We start from the raw sequence: 17,900 nt of genomic DNA on the forward strand, positions 1-17,900 counted from the left end.
GCAGATTTTCACGTGGCAAGGAAACTGGGGGCGGGGCGGGGGTGTGATGTGTGATTTGAACTTCATTCTGAGAACACTGTAGACGTCAGGACTATTCAGGCCTCTGAAGTCTTCGTGAGAACTTCCTCCTGAGGGAAGCCACAGCTCTCCTCCGGTTCCAGGTCATTTTCAAGGAGCGGGGGTTCTCAAGAGTCCCACTCCTTACAGGTCCCACGCTTCTATACACACACTGTCCCAGTTAGCTAGGCTTAGAACACTTGTTCCCAATCAGGGTCCTTCAGGAGATGTGACAGTGCCTGGGGACCTTTGATTGGCACCACCGGTGAGATTGTTACTGGCACCCAATGAGTAGAAATGAGAATGCTGCTGAACTTTCCAGAATACACAGGACAGCCCCAACCGCAAGGCTTTTCCAGCTGAAACTGTCAGTAGTCTCAAGAAACCCTGGTTTAGACCTAGTTTCTTCCTCAGTTTCCCCAAAACAGTATTCACCAGAGAGGCCTGCGGATTCAGAAGAAACTGCTGGCTGGAGATACTGGCAGTTCAGGGAGGGGAGGAGGGGTTACACAGTGGTCATTAAAAGAACTTCCTCATTCCTAAGCACCTTGCAGTCGTTAGCAGAGTACATACATCTTGCCCACTGTCTGACTTAGTTCTGAGACTTTCACCTTCTTGCCATTTTCTCCCTTTCTTCTATGCAGGACAAAATCGAAAGACGTTTTGTTCCTGGGTAGTAGTTGCAGCCTAACTTGGTTGTTTCAGCCTTCAACAACATTCCCCACATCATAGAAGAATTGTTTGTCCAGCAGGGATGACGGTTGTGGGGTAGAAACTCACACCTTAAATCCCAGCATTCAGGAGTCAGGGACAAGTGAACCTCTTCAAGTTCAAGGCCAGCCTGGTCTATGTCGTGAGACACTGTCCCTAATAATACTAATGAATATGGTAATAATAATAACAATGATGGTATTACCTCAGCAATGACAGCTCATTTCCTAAAAGAGAGTCTAGAACTAGCTATTAAGATGATTTTTTTGTTTTTTTGATTTTTCGAGACAGGGTTTCTCCGTAGCTTTTGGTTCCTGTCCTGGAACTAGCTCTTGTAGACCAGGCTGGCCTCGAACTCACAGAGATCCACCTGCCTCTGCCTCCCGAGTGCTGGGATTAAAGGCGTGCGCCACCACTGCCCGGCTTTTAAGATGATATTTTTAACTAATTTCATTAAGTATAGTACGAAAGTAGTTTTTAATCACTTTAAATATAGGAAAGATAAGATACATTTTAATCCTACCATTACCTGAAGATCTTAATATGTTGACATAGCCACCATAGATCTAACTTTTATTCATGTTATAAGCTGTTACATCCTACAGAAATCTTATAATTTCTGTAATACTTGTTCATATTTATTTCCCTTGTATTTCCACATTCAATGCTTCTTCTGGTCTGTCAGTGTTGCATTCTAGGCTCAGTGACTATAGCAGCTGGCTGTTGGAGTTGGAGTCTCTAAGTTCCACTGTTTAATCTTACTGTTCAGCTTGTCTATAAGACATGGGACAGACTAAGCTCGGGAACAGAATAGTCTTAGCATCCAAACAGCAAGTCTTCCTGAAGGTCAATGACTCTGATAGGATAATTTATGAAAGGGAGCTGAGGAGATGGCTCAGTGGGTAAGAGTGCTTGCTGCACAGGCATGGGGCTATGAGTTCAAATCCTGGCACTGATATAAAAAGAACAAAAGCTTGATGTGGCCATGCATACACATTTGTAACATCAGCCCTAGGACAGGGGAGGAGAGAACAAATGGATTCCTGAGAGAACAAGGGGAGGAGGACGTTTGGGGCTGGCCACCGGGCCACCTGGCCACCCAGTCAGCCACGGAGTAAGAATTAAAGTATATATACAGATATATAGAAGTAAGAAAAGGGAAAAGCCCAGAGACAAAAGGTAGTCAGGATAATCTAAGTTAAGAAAAGCTGGCAAGAAACAAGTCAAGCTAAGGCCAGGCATTTATAACTAAGAATAAGCCTCTATGAGTGATTTATTTGGGAGCTGGGTGGTGGGCCCCTCAAAAAGCAACACCTACCTGAACATTTTACCCTGTTTAGGAAGGTTTTCTGCTGTTTCTGCTGTGCTGTGTGTTCGATGCTAGCTGCCCCTGAGATTCCAGCTGACTTTCCTATCTCTGCTTGCTGTCTCCTGTGGTAGGAGTGCTGGGCTTGCAGATGTGAGCCCTTGCATCTGGCTTGCTTTTAATGTGAGTTCCTGGGATCAAATCCAGTTGGTCCCCAAGCCTGCAGGGCAACTGAACCATCTCCCCAGTCTCCTAACTGAACTTTAATAAACTTGCTTAGAATTATACATCTATTAAAACATTCTTCCTTTCTGATGGCTTTCTCGTGTGCCTCTTTATCCACCATCATAAATTCCTCCTCCTCCTCCCAATCCTCCCATCCTTCTTTCCTTGCATTTGTCTTCCTTTCTTACTAGTAGTTTATTGATTTATAATTCATATACATAAAATAAACTAGGTTGTTTTGTTGCTGTTTTGTTTTTTGTTTTGTTTTTGTTTTTTTGCAGTGTTGGGGTCAAACCAAGGGCCTCCCACTGATTGCCAGGACTTGTCTAGGCACTAGAACAGCACCAAGCTACACCGTCAGCCCAAGAGCACGAATCTTGACTTTCACATACATGCACCTATGTGGCCACTTACATGGCTCAACATAGGAAAGCTTCCACCCTTCTGAAATCTTCCTTAGCAGTCAGTGCCCCTCCTCGAAGCTAGCCCTCATTCTGACTTCAGTCATAAAAGGGTCTAAAATTGCAAACGCTCGCGAGTGTCTCTGTCAACAGACTGGGTTTGGGGTCTATTTACACGGGTGGCCAGATTTGCCACTTTCTGTCCGGTAGTACTTCACTGTTTGTGTAAGGTGCCCAGCATCTGTTCCTTCCCTGCTAGATAATGAGCTGTTTTCAGCTCTGGGCGAGGGGGGTTGAATGAGAATGGCCCCAATAGGGTCATATGTTCAAATGCTTAGTCACCCAAGTAGGGACAGGCTCTGAAAAGATTAAAAGGATTAGAAGGTGTGGCCCTGTGGAAGGAAAAGTGTCACTGGGGCTGGGCTTCAAGGGTTCAAAAGCTCACGTCAGGCCCAAGGTCTCTCTCTCTCTCCCCCCCTTCAGATCAAGATGGAGCTCTTGGCTTCTGCTCCAGCACCTGCCTGTATGCCGCATGCTTCCCACCATGATGGTAATGGACTAAGCCTCTGAAGCTGTAAGCAAACCCCAAAGAAATGCTCTCTCTTATAAGAGTTGTCATGGTCATGGTGTCTCTCCACAGCAATGGGTCAGTGACAAAGACAGGACGATTGCGCTGAGGCTAAATACTCATTGCTCTTCAGTAAATTTCTAGGAGAGGAATTATTGAACATTGGGTAGGAATGCACTCAGTTCCAAATGCTGTTCCAACATGACAGGACCTACGCAGTGCCTAAGAGCCTCATCTGCCTCCTATCTTCCTAACGCTGCTATCAGAAGCACTATAAGAATAACTGAGAGATATACCTCATTTTATGCTATTTCCATGACGTAGAGGAGAATTTGACTTTTTCAATTTTATTTGTTTATTATTGTGTGCAGGGTGCACACGCCATGGCATGCGTGTGAAGCTCAGAGGGTGACGTTCAGGAGTCAGTTCTCCCCTTCCACTCTCAGTTCTGGGGGTGGCACTCGGGTCATCAGGCTTAGGCAGCAAGCACTTCGACCCACTGAGCCACCTTGCCAGCTCAGTCTTTGACTTTTGAACATAACAGAGTTAGCATTCCACATCAGTCTAGTCCCCGCCCCTCAGTGTGTGTGTACACACTGCGTATGTATTTAAAATGCTGTATAATAGTTCACATTTTGCTCCCTGTTGGTGGATGCTCATGTTATTTCTATTTTATTTTTTATTTTCATAGTACCGCCCTGTACATATGTGGAGATTTCCACGGCTAGGTTATTAGACTCCCAAAGGGAAAGCATTAACACGGGATGTCAAAGTTGGCCACCAGTTAAATAAAGCTTAACCTAAAGTCCTTGTTGCTATGCCTTAGTTCTGGGGTTGTGCTTTCTCTGTAAGTATGTAGGCATTTTCATTGTTCCATCTACAATAAACAGAAGGAGAAGTAGAAACATAAACACCACATGGCCTTAGGGTCATCAGGCAGAAACCTCAGTGTGCTCTACCGTGGAGTGGCAATTCCCTGAAAGGGAAAAGTGTTGGTAGGTGTCATCTTAGACTTCCTGTCAAGGTTCACTTGTTAATTAAAGGTCAAAATGTGTTTTTAAAGACCAGTAAGGAGTTGGAGAGATGGCTCAGTGGAAAACAGAACTTTTTCCTCTTTCAAAGAACCCAGGTTTGCTTCCCAGCATGCTCTTCACAGCCATTTGTATAAAACTCTACTTTCAGGGGATCTAATACCATCTTCTGACCTCCACGGCCACCAAGCACACCATGGTGCACAAACATACATGCTGGAAAACATTTAAACCTAAAATTAAATGAATAAACTTCATTAAAAAAATTTTAAATGACAATCAGGAGACAGAGGCAGATGGATCTCAGTAATTGGCCAGTCTGGTCAACATACACAGCAAGTTCCCAGTCAGCCATGACTATGTAATGAGACCCTGCCTCAAAAGAGGAGAATGATAACTAGTTATCAAATCAAAAATGTAATATTAACTTTAAAAATGAGTTCTTAACAAAGTGATCGTTGCCGGCAGGGGTAGCACACACTTTTAACCCCAGCACCTGGGAGGCAGAGGCAGGCAAATCTCTGAGTTTGGGGCCAGCCTGGTCTACAGCATGAGTTCAAGGACAGGCAGGGTTACACAAAGAAACCCTGCCAGTCATTTTTCCCAACGATGGAGTTTTGATGTAACTGGCTCATAAATGGACAAGATGAGGTTTCCAAGGAAACTGCCAGTGAAGGCTGGGGAATGCATCACTAAAGTCTTGGAGGTTTGGTTTTCCTGGGGTCTTTACAGGGACTGCAGTACTCCTACTGGGCTGATGACTCCCACCTGTAACGAGGAACTAGGAATCCCTGCCTGGTTTCTCCCAAAGGCCATCCTGAAAGCTTGCGTCACTGGGCCCCTTCTGTGACCTGAAGGGACGGTCCTGAGATTTACTCACATGTACAAATCCCAGGAACCTGGAATCCGGTGTTGCCACTGTGTCCTAGCGGAGATTACTGTGATGTGGGTGGTGAGATTTGCCGGGCATGACCAGTTGAGAAGGCTACATGGGTGCTCACTCATGACACACTTCAGTCACTAACTTGGGTCTGGCACCATCAGCCAGATGGCCTGGGATGGGCTCCTGGAAAGTCCTTCTTCCCCTTGGCTTTCTTTCCTCTCCACGATCCATGCAAACTTCCCCTATCCTCTCTCATCTCACAGGCCCTGCTTCTGTTTCAAGTAACAAATCTACAGCATAAACTAAGCATGTTCACTTAAATTAGGGGGAGAAAACTTAGCTATCACTGAAAACTTAAGAGGGAATGAGATGGAGGCTGAGCTTGCATCTTATGCCTAGAATTATTTTTAAATCAATAATTAAATTATTGAGCCAAGTGTTATTGGACACACATTTAATCTCAGCAGTTGGGAGGCAGAGATAAAGGCAGGTGGATCTCTGTGAGTTGGAAGCCAGACTGATCTACCTAGTGAGTTCAAGGCCATCCTGGGATATACAGTGAGACACTCACTATCTCAATAAAATAAAATAGACTTTTTCCTAATGTTCACTTAGGTATTTTGCTATGGAAAGAATGTTCTCTCTCCAGAGGGAAAAAAGTACATGGGATGCACGGGAATTTAAGAATTATTGGCCACAGGGGATTGTATACTTCGCATTTTCTGAAGTTTCGATAGTGAAAATAACATTAAACAGAACTACGCTCATATCTCAGCACTTAGGATTCGGGTGTGTCATAATTCACCTGTCTGCGAGAACACCAATATCAAAAGTTAACAAAAAAAAAAAGAAAAAAGGAAAGCAAACAAACACATCACAAAGTCCATGCCTGAGAGCCTAGGTACTTGTTTACTAAGAGAGCCACTCTGGGCTGTCAAGATGGCCAGAGAGCAAAAGGTGTTCGCCGTCAAGGCTTATGACCTAACTTCAGTCACTGGAAGCCACAGGAAGAAACTTCTCTCTCCAGCATGTAATCTCTCTCTCTCTCTCTCTCTCTCTCTCTCTCTCTCTCTCTCTCTCTCTCTCTCTCTTTCTCTCTCTCTGTCACACACACACACACACACACCTGGAAATAGAACCAAGGCCTTTGGAATAGCAGCTAAGTCCTAACCAGTGAACTACATCTCCAGACCAAAGATGCCCTTTTTACCCACTTATAACTCCAAAATATTCGATTATCTAATGTTCCAGAAACACTGAAGGCACAGATCCAGCCAACTGAATAGTGACAGGCCTCAGTGTCACTAAGTGTCACTAAGTGAGTAGTGATAAATGTCAGGAGCAAAGAGCACAAGGCGGAGTGGAGTATGGCTCAGAGGCAGATCCTGGGCTAGCAGCATGAGGCTGTGGGTTCAGTCCCCAGCTCCACATAAACCAATACATCAGACATGAGCTGTCACCAGACAACCCAGGAACAACCAATAACAGTTTTGAACATAGACGTTCACTATCATAATGCTGGGTTTAAAAGTATTTCAAAGAGACTCATTGGAAATGGGGAAAGTTCGTAATTCATCTTTTAAGAGAATTGATCAAGAGTGTTTGTAAGTTAGACGGTTTAAAAGAACCTTTGCCAACCGGAGCAACTCGCTGCTTCAAGTTCCTCAGAGCTGGAGCTCTGCTGCACTGGCAGGGTTTTGTCTATGTCTACCACTTCAGATCTGGAGAACTATCTGAAAGGCGATGGGATGTGAGAGTCGGTGCCAGGGAGCACTCACTGTTGCCGCATGCAGTGACCATCAGTCCATGTTCCAAGCTTTGCAGAGACACTGGCTAGGCAGGTGGTGTCAGCTATCAGGGTGAGGTCAGCAGGTTATGTTATGAACCAAGGGAGTATCTGTTGCACCCCCTTCACGCTTAGAATGAGATACAGAGGCAGATAGACAGACAGACAGACAGACAGACAGACAGACACACACACACACACACACACACACACACACACACACCGGGTGGGGCGGGGGGGGGGGGGAGCAGCGCTAGGAAGACCAGGAGGAGGATAATATGTTTGCATCTGTACAGCAAAGATTAGCAAGCTGCCAGCCTCCCATTGTTTTTGTTTTCAGCACGGTTATCACAACACAAAAGCAGAAAGATAACTTCTACATCTGAAGCCTGAAGACTTGAAAACAGACCTGAGTATTTCCTCTTCTTTCAATAAGGCGGAAGATGCCCGATTTCCTTATCTGTGTGTGTTTCATTCACTGATACGGGACCAGTTTCAGTCCCTGTGGCTCCATAGGGCAAATTGGAAGAAGATGCTTTCTGGGTTACTAGAAGCTTCTCCGCACTTTGTCTTTTGCCAAAAACTGCACATATCCTCCCATGGCTAAATAGGAAAAAACAATCACACCTATAGTTAACGGCCCTTTAAACCCCTCACCTCTAGGGGCTTCTGTTTGTCTTTTTTTTTTTTTCATAACCTTACTGACTATTCTTTCCTGATTACAAAAGGATACATGATCTTTGCCACACTCCAACCAATATGAAGACATCTGAAATACAAATCACTAACTCCCACAACACTCGCTGTCCCTAAAAGAGTCTGGGACACCCTCATCTGCACTTTTTCTGAAGCTTATCCAAACACACATAACGGATGGAACTTTTTTTGGCTTTTTGTTTCCAAGTGAAAATGGGCTAATATGTATTAATGTGTATTTCACCTTTTTAGTCTTAAAAACATGAAATGGACATGTTGCAAATTAAGATAGACAGATGACAGACAGACACACAGATCTCCTGCATTCTTTGGAATGGATACAAACTAAGACGGCTGTCCCGTGAGTCACTCAACCATCACCTGCTCTCCCCACCTCACTGGCATCCGGGATCAACTTTTGCATATATATTTCGTGTCTTTAATTTCTATAGCAGATCTCTTGAAGTAGGATTTCCATGTCAAATGAGACATCTTTAAATGCTTAAACTTTTATATTTAAAATTAATTTTAAACCCTCATTATACAAAGTTTTTGGTATAAACCTTTCACAGTGCTTTGCATGTTTTATTTTTTTAAAGCACACACATTATATCAAAAATGTCCCTGTCACTTTATGTTCCTGTTGTTATAAATAAATAAATGTTTAAGTTATGGCCGTGATGGCCGGCATTAAATCACTGTGCAAATGCTTATGGCTTGGTTTATGAAAGCAGTAATTCACTGAGGAAACTCCACCTCCTGTGCGTGGCGGGGGTAGTCTCTGCTCTCATATCCTGTGACTCCCTCCCACCGAGCGACTATGCAGAGATCAGGACCTACATATTTTCTAATTGTTAACAGTTAACCTTAAAAAGTGGGTGGTGGGAGGAGATGTGAAACCAGCCACAGACAGCAAATTGATGACCATCTTGGATTCCTAATAGCCACAAATTGTTAGTAACAGAACAAATCATTTTGCTGGTTTGCACCACGACTGCATTCCATTAAAAATAAATAAATAGATAAACAAATAAACCAACCTCTAACCAATATGTCGCAAACCTTTCAAAAACATACTCTTTGATCATTTTTCCTTGGTTGGATCCCACTTCACATTTTTCCCCACTTCAGATTCAAGACAATAATTACAAGCTTAAAAAAAAATAAAAGGTAAAATGGCTTCAAAGAAAGAGTTAACCAGCGAAGCTCCTCCGAATGTAACCTCAGACTCCTCCGTACATTCTGAAGAGCCCAGCACTATCAGGGGTTGTTAAGACAGCAAGTTTGATACAGAAGTATGTGACGTGCAATTAATCTCCATTCATAGGCTGCTCTGCCTGTCAGCAAACAAAGGTTCTGCTTTAGAAGGAGATCTGAAGACTTCAATTAAAAACGGTCAGCTAACAAGAAAATAATCTGAGCTAAAGGGAGGCGGCAGGTGCAAAAATGAGTTGTTTACCAAAGTGTCAGTTCTGAACAATAAAGAACCGCACGTCAAACACGTCAAAGGAGTGGACTGCGAGCGTCGCAAGCCTCTGAAAACCAGAGGGGATTTTCTACCAAAGCTGAGCTCGACACTGAAGCATCGCTGAACAAGCTTGTAAAATGGATTTCGTCTCATAAAATGACGGAAGCCGATAAAAAGAAACGCTCTGTCTTTAAATCCAAGGGTAGATTGGATTTAAACTCATGGCCACAGTTCGGTCTCTAGAAACCAAAGACAATGGCAACATTCCTTTATGTGTCTAATACCGTAAACCAACGGCCTCTCTTTAGATGCCCGGGTGATTTCTTCATCCTCCAATCACCTTTGATTCCCACAGTTTAGATTTCACGTGGTTCACAAGCTAAGCGGATCTGAGAGGGTTGGGAGAAAGAAGCTCAGTAGTAGACCATATGATGAGCATTCAAAAAGGTCCTATGTTCAACCCCCTATAGGATGGCTCAGTGGGTAGAGGGGCTTGCCACCAAGCCCGAAGGCCCGAGTTTGATCTCCAGCACCCAGAGGGTGGAAGGACCGAAACAGCTGCCGTCGGAACTCCACAAATGCAGTGTGGCACGTGCACACCCACAGACACACACACATGAAACAAATAAAAAGCTTTTTTTAAATAGATCTTTTTGAAGCATCACCTCGAAAGAAATGCCCAAATGACAGCTCTGACAGAGAAGCAATCCAGGACAGAAACAGCGCCACAAACAGAAACCAAAAACATTCGCCAAATTCTGGATTAGGGGGCATTTATACCAAGATAACAAGGTAATGAAGATATAAAACCAATTAAATTGAGAGAAACTGAAAAGAACGCTGCTTGCCAAAATCATGACCTGCCCAAAGCAGGCCATCTGTTAACTATGTCAGATATGTCGCCTGGATGCCAACAGGCTTAATTCTGAGCAGTTCCCTCTTGAGACCCTTATGCGACTGCAGATTCCAGGCCTCTGTCCTCCCAGGAAGGTCAGTCACAGGAAAACTATGAGCCAAGCACACCATCTTGCCGATCGGGGAAGGCTCTTTGGAGTGCCAGGATTATGTATCGAGTGTCAGAGAGTGTGACCTTAACTCTGAAGGACACCATAGTTTGAAGGTGAAGTCATCACAATGGGACACTTCTAGAAAGGGAAGGAGGCTTTCCTTGGGTCAGGTGACACCCCTCGAAGTTCACAGGGCTGGTAAAGGAGGCCTTGGGTTTCCACACCTGTAAGAAGTCTCCTAACCACCAGGCTTGGCCCAAAGACCCGTAAAATTCCACAGAGCCCCATTGTATGTCTAAGGAGATCTCTACCCAGATGGGCCTGGGTCTTCTGTGAGGTGAGGAGTCAGGATTGGGGAGGATGAAGGCTAATCGCTATGCCACAGGCCTTAGGGATTCCCTGGGAGACAGGTTCAAGACCAGGCAAGGTGTCAGGGGACGCCATGAACCTGGCCCGCAAGACCTTAGAAACCTAGAAGTGATGCCCAGTGATGTAGATTCCTAAAAGGAGCAGGAAGTGTGTGACTCGGGGGAGTGGTAGGGACCCTGAGGTAGGAGGATGGGAGACTGGCTTTGGGGACAAGGGTGGGATTGAGGACTCTGGAAGCCTGGAGCTTATATTAGGTGAGTGATATGGCTGAAGGGCTTGTGCCCTGGTGTCTCCTTTCTCGCCTTCAGCCTAGCGCTTGAAGGGACCTCCCTGAGGGGTCAGGACAGAGGTCTGGCACTGTGCCAGGAGTTACCTTCCAGGAGCCAACGGATCTCCTCAGGGAGGGCGACAGCCTGCATTTGGCGCGGCGGGAAGGCGGCCGCAGCGGAAGGCGGGACAAGGCACGCAAGGCCTGCTCCGACGGCGGCAGCAAGCAGAGGGGAGGCGAGTTGCACCCGGGGCACCTGTCCTTCGGCTGTCGCCTGGGGCCCAGCAGCAGGGCGGGTCCGCCGCCGCGCGCTCAGGAAGCGGCGCGCGCAGCGGGCTGAGGGCGCGGGGGACCCTGGGCGCAGGTGCACGCAAGGGCTCGCGCCCTGACTGGGGCGGCACGCAAGGTCAAAGGCGTGGCCCTTGGCGCCCCGCACCAAAGGATTGCCTAGATTCCAAAAGAAAGCGGTCTTGGAGGAAACATCTAAGCACTGGCCTTGGGGCCGCAGGTTTAAAAGTCCTTAGTGGCTCCTGAACTGGGGTGCAGAGGCAGAGTTTAAGAAAGAACTTGGTCCCTGTTAAGAGTATATATAGTGCCTCAATTTCTGATCCAGCTCGCTGTCCAGGGCGAAGCCGTGTTGGCTAATCAAAAATCCCAGTGATGATGCAGCTCCCCAACATCTGTTAGAATCAGAGGGCAACACACACACAGAGACAAAGTGCCCCTCCTCAAGTGAGGGTCTGTAAGAAGAGAGATGGGAAACAGCTCTCTCTCTCTCTCTCTCTCTCTCTCTCTCTCTCTCTCTCTCTCTCTCTCTCTCAGAGGAGAAGAAAAAGCGATCAATAAGATCGCAGGGCTGTGCCCTCTCCCTCTCAAAGCACAGTCAGTGCCCAAGTCTGGATTACAGGTAGATACTGAAGATGTTTCTACGAGCATGAACTTGGGCAAAAGTACATGGGACCCTCTGTAGTATTTCTTACAACTCTCTGTGAGTTCACAATTACTCCAAGATTAGTTGATTGGTTGTTTTGGTTTTGTTTTGTTAAGTACAACGGGCCATGAAGAAAATAGAGTGGATGATATAAGAGACAGCGTGTGCAAAGAAAAGATGGAAGTGCCAGCGGGATACTTGGAGGGGCGCGTGCCCTGTGACACGGTCTCCAAATACCAGACCAGACTTTGAAAGGATGGGAGGACTTTGCAGGTGAAAATGATCTGTCTGTGGCCCTACATCTTCCTTCACTTCTACCATCGAGAGAGAGAGAGAGAGACAGAGACAGAGAGAGACAGAAAGACAGACAGAGACAGAGAGAGACACAGAGAGAGAGAGAGACAGAGAGAGACAGAGACAGAGACACACACACACACAGAGAGAGAGAGAGAGAGAGAGAGAGAGAGAGAGAGAGAGAGAGAGAGAGAGAGAAGGGGGAGGAGGAGGAAGAGGGAGGAGGGTCGAGAATAGTGACAGAGGACATAAAAGAGAAATGTAAAATGGCTTGTGTTTCAGCCTTGACAGTGAGGGTGATGCTGATTTCAATGCAGAAGAAGAAGCCAGAGCAGAAAGAAGAAACTGGGCCCAAGGCCAAATGCCGCCTCAAGGTTAGGGGCTTCACTTTTAAGGTATTTGGTGGTTTTGCTTGTTTGTTTTTAATCATATCCTGACACCCGAGAAAGAAGCAAATACCTTGGTTTCAGGATCTCATGACCCATCTTAAAGTTGCAACAAGTTGAAATGAAGGGATAGAGACTGGTCCGGTCGTCAGGGAGACTGGTCCGGTTGTCAGGGAACCTGACTCTTTGGTGTTGCTCTTTACTTGGTGAAACTATAGTGGCAGGATTGGCTGCCTCTTCCGGGCTTCAGATTGGGTAACAGCCGCCTCTGGGGCATTTTCCCTACCTTGCTGTATCCCTGATAAACCAAAACTGCTCTGGAACTATTTGGGGGTACATGCGTGTTTAGAAGGGGAGGCTATATGTGCATCCTCTGAGCTGTTCTTCAAGAGAGGAGGGTGCAGCCTTCCCTCTATGTCGCATGAACTCTTCCTCAATTTCTCTTTCAACAATGGAAAACGAGGACAACCCCTCCCTCTCTCTTTAGTAAAAGGTGGAGGATTTCTAGGATCCAAAGGGGGCCCAGAGTGCCCCCCTCTTATTTAAGGACACTGGGCAGCATGGTCATGTAGGACAGGAGCTCATGAGTTGTTTGACAACGGGCAGAACCCCAGGCCTAGCCTCCTGTCATAGCGCGAGCCCACATAGGGAGAAGCAAAAATTCACAGGGTAGGTGCCCCTCATGCATTTCCCGCCCCCCCCCCCACCGTGGATCTCTGGGTTTTAAAGAGACAGAGTGGAGGGGGTCTAAGTCAGGTACGCGTGGTGGTGACTGGCAGCTTCCAATACGCTGTTGTCATGTTGCATCAAGCTGCATCAAGGCTCCTCGTGGCAGACAGAAGCCCGCCTCCGCACATGAGTGCTGCCCTCCTTAATCATCTGAGGACCCCGCTCAGCAGCCAGCCTCACTCCTAATGACATTCTGTTAAATGGACAAATTCCTTTGAAGCCTTGTCCTTCTTTGAAATCCAATTTCGCAGGAAGCCAAATCTGATTGGGGGTAGCCATGGAAACGACATAGAGGAGTCTTCCAGGAGGCGGAGAGAGGCAGAGCAAGAAAAAAAAAAGAAAAAGAAAGAAAAGGAAACTATGATAGTCAAGAGTCCTTTACTGCTCTGTCGGAACTATCAGAGAGATCTGGAGAGGTTGGCAGCAGGCAAGTCCCTGCCCGGGTCCTGTTCTGTGTGGCTGGGTACCATGTGGCTGTCATGGAAGAGAGCAGCCAGCTGTCTCCACGCACAGGCAGCAGTCCAGATCTCGGCCTTCCTCTTCTTCCCCTCCCCCACCCCAATTCCAACATTATCCCCCCCCTACTTCTAGCCATCACCCCTTAAAGGCAAACAACAAAAGAATGACAAGGTTAAAATGCAAGGCCCTCACAGATAAGAGGTCCTGGGGAGCAGAGGCCGCGAAATTAATCTGAAATTCCTTGTAATTAGATAAGATAAGGGTATCTAGTGAGAGGCAGAACAGTCAGAAACGTAGTCCAGCCACACAGCGTGCAGGATATGCGTGCCCTGTCCGCTGGGGCTCCTCCCACGCTGTCAGCAGACAGAAGATGCAGAGAATGGAACCCATGCTGGCCTCTGGGCTACTTGGAGATGCCGTCTGCACATCCTCTTGCCAAGTGGGCACTCACTAAATATGCAGCCACGGGATGTCCAAGGGGTTCCATCAGAAAAGCAAGCAGAAGAACAAACAAACAAAAACAAAACACAAAGGCATGTGGCACCCAAAATGCCACGGGGTCTCAAACAGCTGCAGGCAAAACCGGAACTGGCTGGCACTGCCCCACACTGGCCTCAGTGGGTCTGGGGAGGAGACGACAGAGGGCAGGCTCTGAGGCTTCATCCTCAGCCTGCTATTGATCCCTGAACACCGGGTCACTACAGGCGGCAGAGCTAATGTCCACCCCCGCCCCCGTGGATGGGCTGCGCCCCGTGGATGGGCTGCGCCCCGTGAATGGACTGCGCTGCGTCTCAGCCTCTCCACCCCAACGCCATCAGCCAGGTTTATTGACTCTCTTATCGACAGTGCTCAGGCCTGATGAGGACAAGAGCAGCACACTTCATTAAGGGGTGTGGAAGGAGAGATGATATATACAGACGGTGCCAAAAACTGGGCTCGCTTTGCGCTTTCTAAGGCCCCAGAAACCAACACACATCATGGCTCCTTGAAGGTGGAGGAAACAAACACGGTAAAGCGGGCTCATGGCTTCCATCTCCTCTATGGCCTCAGAGTGCAGGGTTTCTCCAGGAGCCTTACTATTTCTAATCAGCTAACCCTTCGACTTAGGAGGGCACTAGGATACACACACACACACACACACACACACACACACACTTTCAGTTATCTTCCCTTTCAGTTCACACTCCTAAATCCTCTGCTATTGGAAACAGCAAGGAAGGCAAGTTATCCCAATATATTAGAATACATTCCCATGGCAACTTCTCACTGAGGGCCAGGCTGAGAATATATGAGGGACAATTAAAATTCTAGATAGCTGAAAATGGTGGCACACACTGTAATTCCAACCTTCAGAAAGCTAAGAGGATTTTCAGGAGGATTGCCAAAAGTTCAAGGCCAGCCTACGTTGCCCAGTTAGTACCAGGCCAGCCAGGTATACACCGTGAGACACTAGACCAAAAGGAAGAAGTGGCGGGAGGTAGCTTAGCGAATCCAGGACTTGTAGCACAAGTGGAGGACTTGAGTTTGCTCCTCAGCACCCACACAGGAAGCTGGGCATAGTGGCATGCTCTTGTGATCCCAGAGCTAAGGCAGTGGACACAGGCAGATCCTGAGACTTGATGGACATCAAGCCTAGCCTATCAGTGAACTCCAGGCTCTAGTGAGAGATTCTGCCTCAAAAACCAAAGTGGAGTACTACTAAAGAGGAATGACACCCAAGGATGACCTCTGGCCTCTGCATGTATGTATATACAAGTGCGTGTGAGCGCTCATACACACACACACACACACACACACACACACTCACACACACACACAAACAGCTAAAAAGAATCTTTATGGGGATCAAGGTCAGGATGAGGCTCAAACTCCATGCTCTGCCCAGGGGTCCCCATCCAGAAGCTGTGCTGACATTAGAATTCTGGTACTGGAGTAAAGTTCTGATGGATCAGAACGATACCTAAAATAGGAAGTTACAACCTGGGGGTGGTTCTGGGAAGCAGTTACTATTGGTCCATTTAAATAGTAACAAAATTCCTTGTCTGAAGTCTTTATTATTGACGTTCCCTCACACTCCCCCATTGCCTTAGACTCTACTTCACCTGTCCCTGAAACCACATTAGACACCCCCCAACTTGGGCCCAGATGAGCCCAGCAGAGGACCAGGAGGCCAAAGAGGTTGCTGACTCTGACTTTCTGCCTTTGGTTGGTTCTCTTGGAAATCTGGAGAGGGCTTTGGAGAGACTCCCCAGATGAGGCTGGGCTCTCTGAGTTAGACATGTAGGCAGGCTTAATCTACTTGACAGGAGCCAAGCCAGTTTTTGCGGGCTGGATATTAGCAGGCATGACAACTTTGGAAAACAAGATGAAGAGGTAATCGTTTCTTGGTGGGGGCTGGTAATAATGAAGGCGCTTGAGAGGGATGACAGAGGGGGTACAGCAGAGAGGGGGTACAGCAGAGAGGGGGTACTGCAGAGAGGGGGTACAGCAGACAGGGGGTACAGCAGAGAGGGGGGTATCACAGAGAGGGGGTACGGCAGAGAGGGGGTACAGCAGAGAGGGGGTATCACAGAGAGGGGGTACAGCAGAGAGGGGTATCACAGAGAGGGGGTACAGCAGAGAGGGGGTAGAGCAGGCTTTCTTTGGTTTCCCTTCATCCATCGTTTTAAAAGATTTTTAAAAACCATTTCCTAGAGTCCTCCCCTTCTTCTACCCTTTCTTCTTCCTCAGTTTACCACAGGTCTTAGAAGTCAGGATTGGGCCGGTGAAACCCAAGGGGTGAGCAAGTGATTGTTTAGAATCTGGTAGGAAAGTCTGGCTAGTGTTGCACAGGGCTCTGGAGGGACTGGCGTCACCTGACCAGGGTGGCCATACTTGCAAACATAATCAGGAGCACTACTGGGGTCAGAGAGGAAAACAGCCAAGATGGATATCTCAATACAAGAACACAGGGGAGAATCCCTTTCCCCAGTGGCCTTTACTCAGAATGGCATTGCACACTGTAATAACCATTTAAAAGGGAACTATCTCTAGGAGGATGAGATGGCTCGGCAGGTGAAGGCACTTGCAATGCAAACTTGACAACCTGGGTTCCATTCCCAGAACCCACAGAGGGAAGAGAGAACCAGTTTCCAAAGGTTGTCCTCTTCATGTGCTCTGTGGCATCCAAACACCTGCACGTACACACATGCACACACAATAATACTACTAGTAGTAAATAAGTAAATAAGCCTGGCACTGGAATGATCTTTAGGTCCTCAATATGATCTTTGTTTTGTTTTGTTTTTTGAGACAGGGTTTCTCTGTGAAACAGTCCTGGCTGTCCTGGAACTCACTCTGTAGACCAGTATGGCCTTGAATTCACAGAGAGCTGCCTACTTCTGCCTACTGAGTGCTAGGATTAAAGGCATGCACCACCACCACTGCCCAGCCCCTCAATACGACCTAACTCTGTGTGCTTCTGTGTGTACTATACATAGAAAGGGAGGATCTGCATATATATATTAATATTTATATGACTTTAAGAGAAGGGGTCTTGCTTTAGCTGTATAGTACACACTATGTAGACCAAGCTGGCCTCGTACCCATGACAATCCTCCTGCCTCAGCCTTCTGAGTGCTGGAATTACAGGCACATGTCACCAAGCCCAGCTGTGCCCTTTGCTCCTCCTGATTCCTCTTTCCTTCTAAAGAAGAAACTGCCCCCCCCCTCCTCTCCATCCCACCCTTTCCCCCCACCTTCCATATCTCCAACCTCACTGTTTCCTCCTCTCTTTCATCTTGCCCTCTATCTGCAAAAACAAAATGGAAAGGCTTCCTTCTGGCTCACAGCCCTCCCCAGCTCGGCTTTTCTGCTCCCCCTTTCCTGTCCCTATCCCCTCTGTCACATCTTCCTCCTTCAGCTTTGGGGACTTTCTCCCAGCTCACTGGCCCACTCCCATTCTCACGAGTGCTTTCCCTTCCTTAATCTGTCTCACCGGGTGTGGTGGCCAGGCAGTGCTCTGTGAGTTCAAGACCAGCTTGGGTTGGGTTACACAGTAAGTTGCAGGCCGGTCAACAGAGAGTGGGACCCTGTCAAAAAACAAACAAACAAATAAACTGTCTCTATTTCTATTTCGGACAGCCTTGTTCTCAGATCTGCTACTAGGACAAATTGCTAGTTTTTCACTGTGCTTAAGTCTCTTCATTATGATGTTAATCACAGTGTTTTGAAGTTGTTATAAAGGTCCGGTATATATAGTTTACAGTTTATAGTATATATATAGTTTACTGTTGCCTACGTCATGGTAGTTGCTGCGTCCGTGTTAGCCAAACCACCCACACTCT

General features: G+C 47.0%; 1 protein-coding gene across 1 annotated transcript in view; it reads right to left on the reverse strand.

The window, feature by feature from the left end:
- The window catches only part of Skap1 (src kinase associated phosphoprotein 1), a 288,633-nt gene extending 277,533 nt beyond the window's left edge, over positions 1-11,100 (reverse strand). Inside the window, exon 1 of the mRNA XM_075990947.1 lies at positions 10,882-11,100. Within this exon, the coding sequence (XP_075847062.1) occupies positions 10,882-10,927 (46 nt within the window). The 5' untranslated portion in view covers positions 10,928-11,100. The remainder of the gene's footprint in view (positions 1-10,881) is intronic.
- Between the last annotated feature and the right edge of the window lie 6,800 nt (positions 11,101-17,900).

This window comes from Microtus pennsylvanicus, chromosome 11 (genome assembly GCF_037038515.1).
Source record: "Microtus pennsylvanicus isolate mMicPen1 chromosome 11, mMicPen1.hap1, whole genome shotgun sequence".
Classification (NCBI taxonomy): domain Eukaryota; kingdom Metazoa; phylum Chordata; class Mammalia; order Rodentia; family Cricetidae; genus Microtus; species Microtus pennsylvanicus.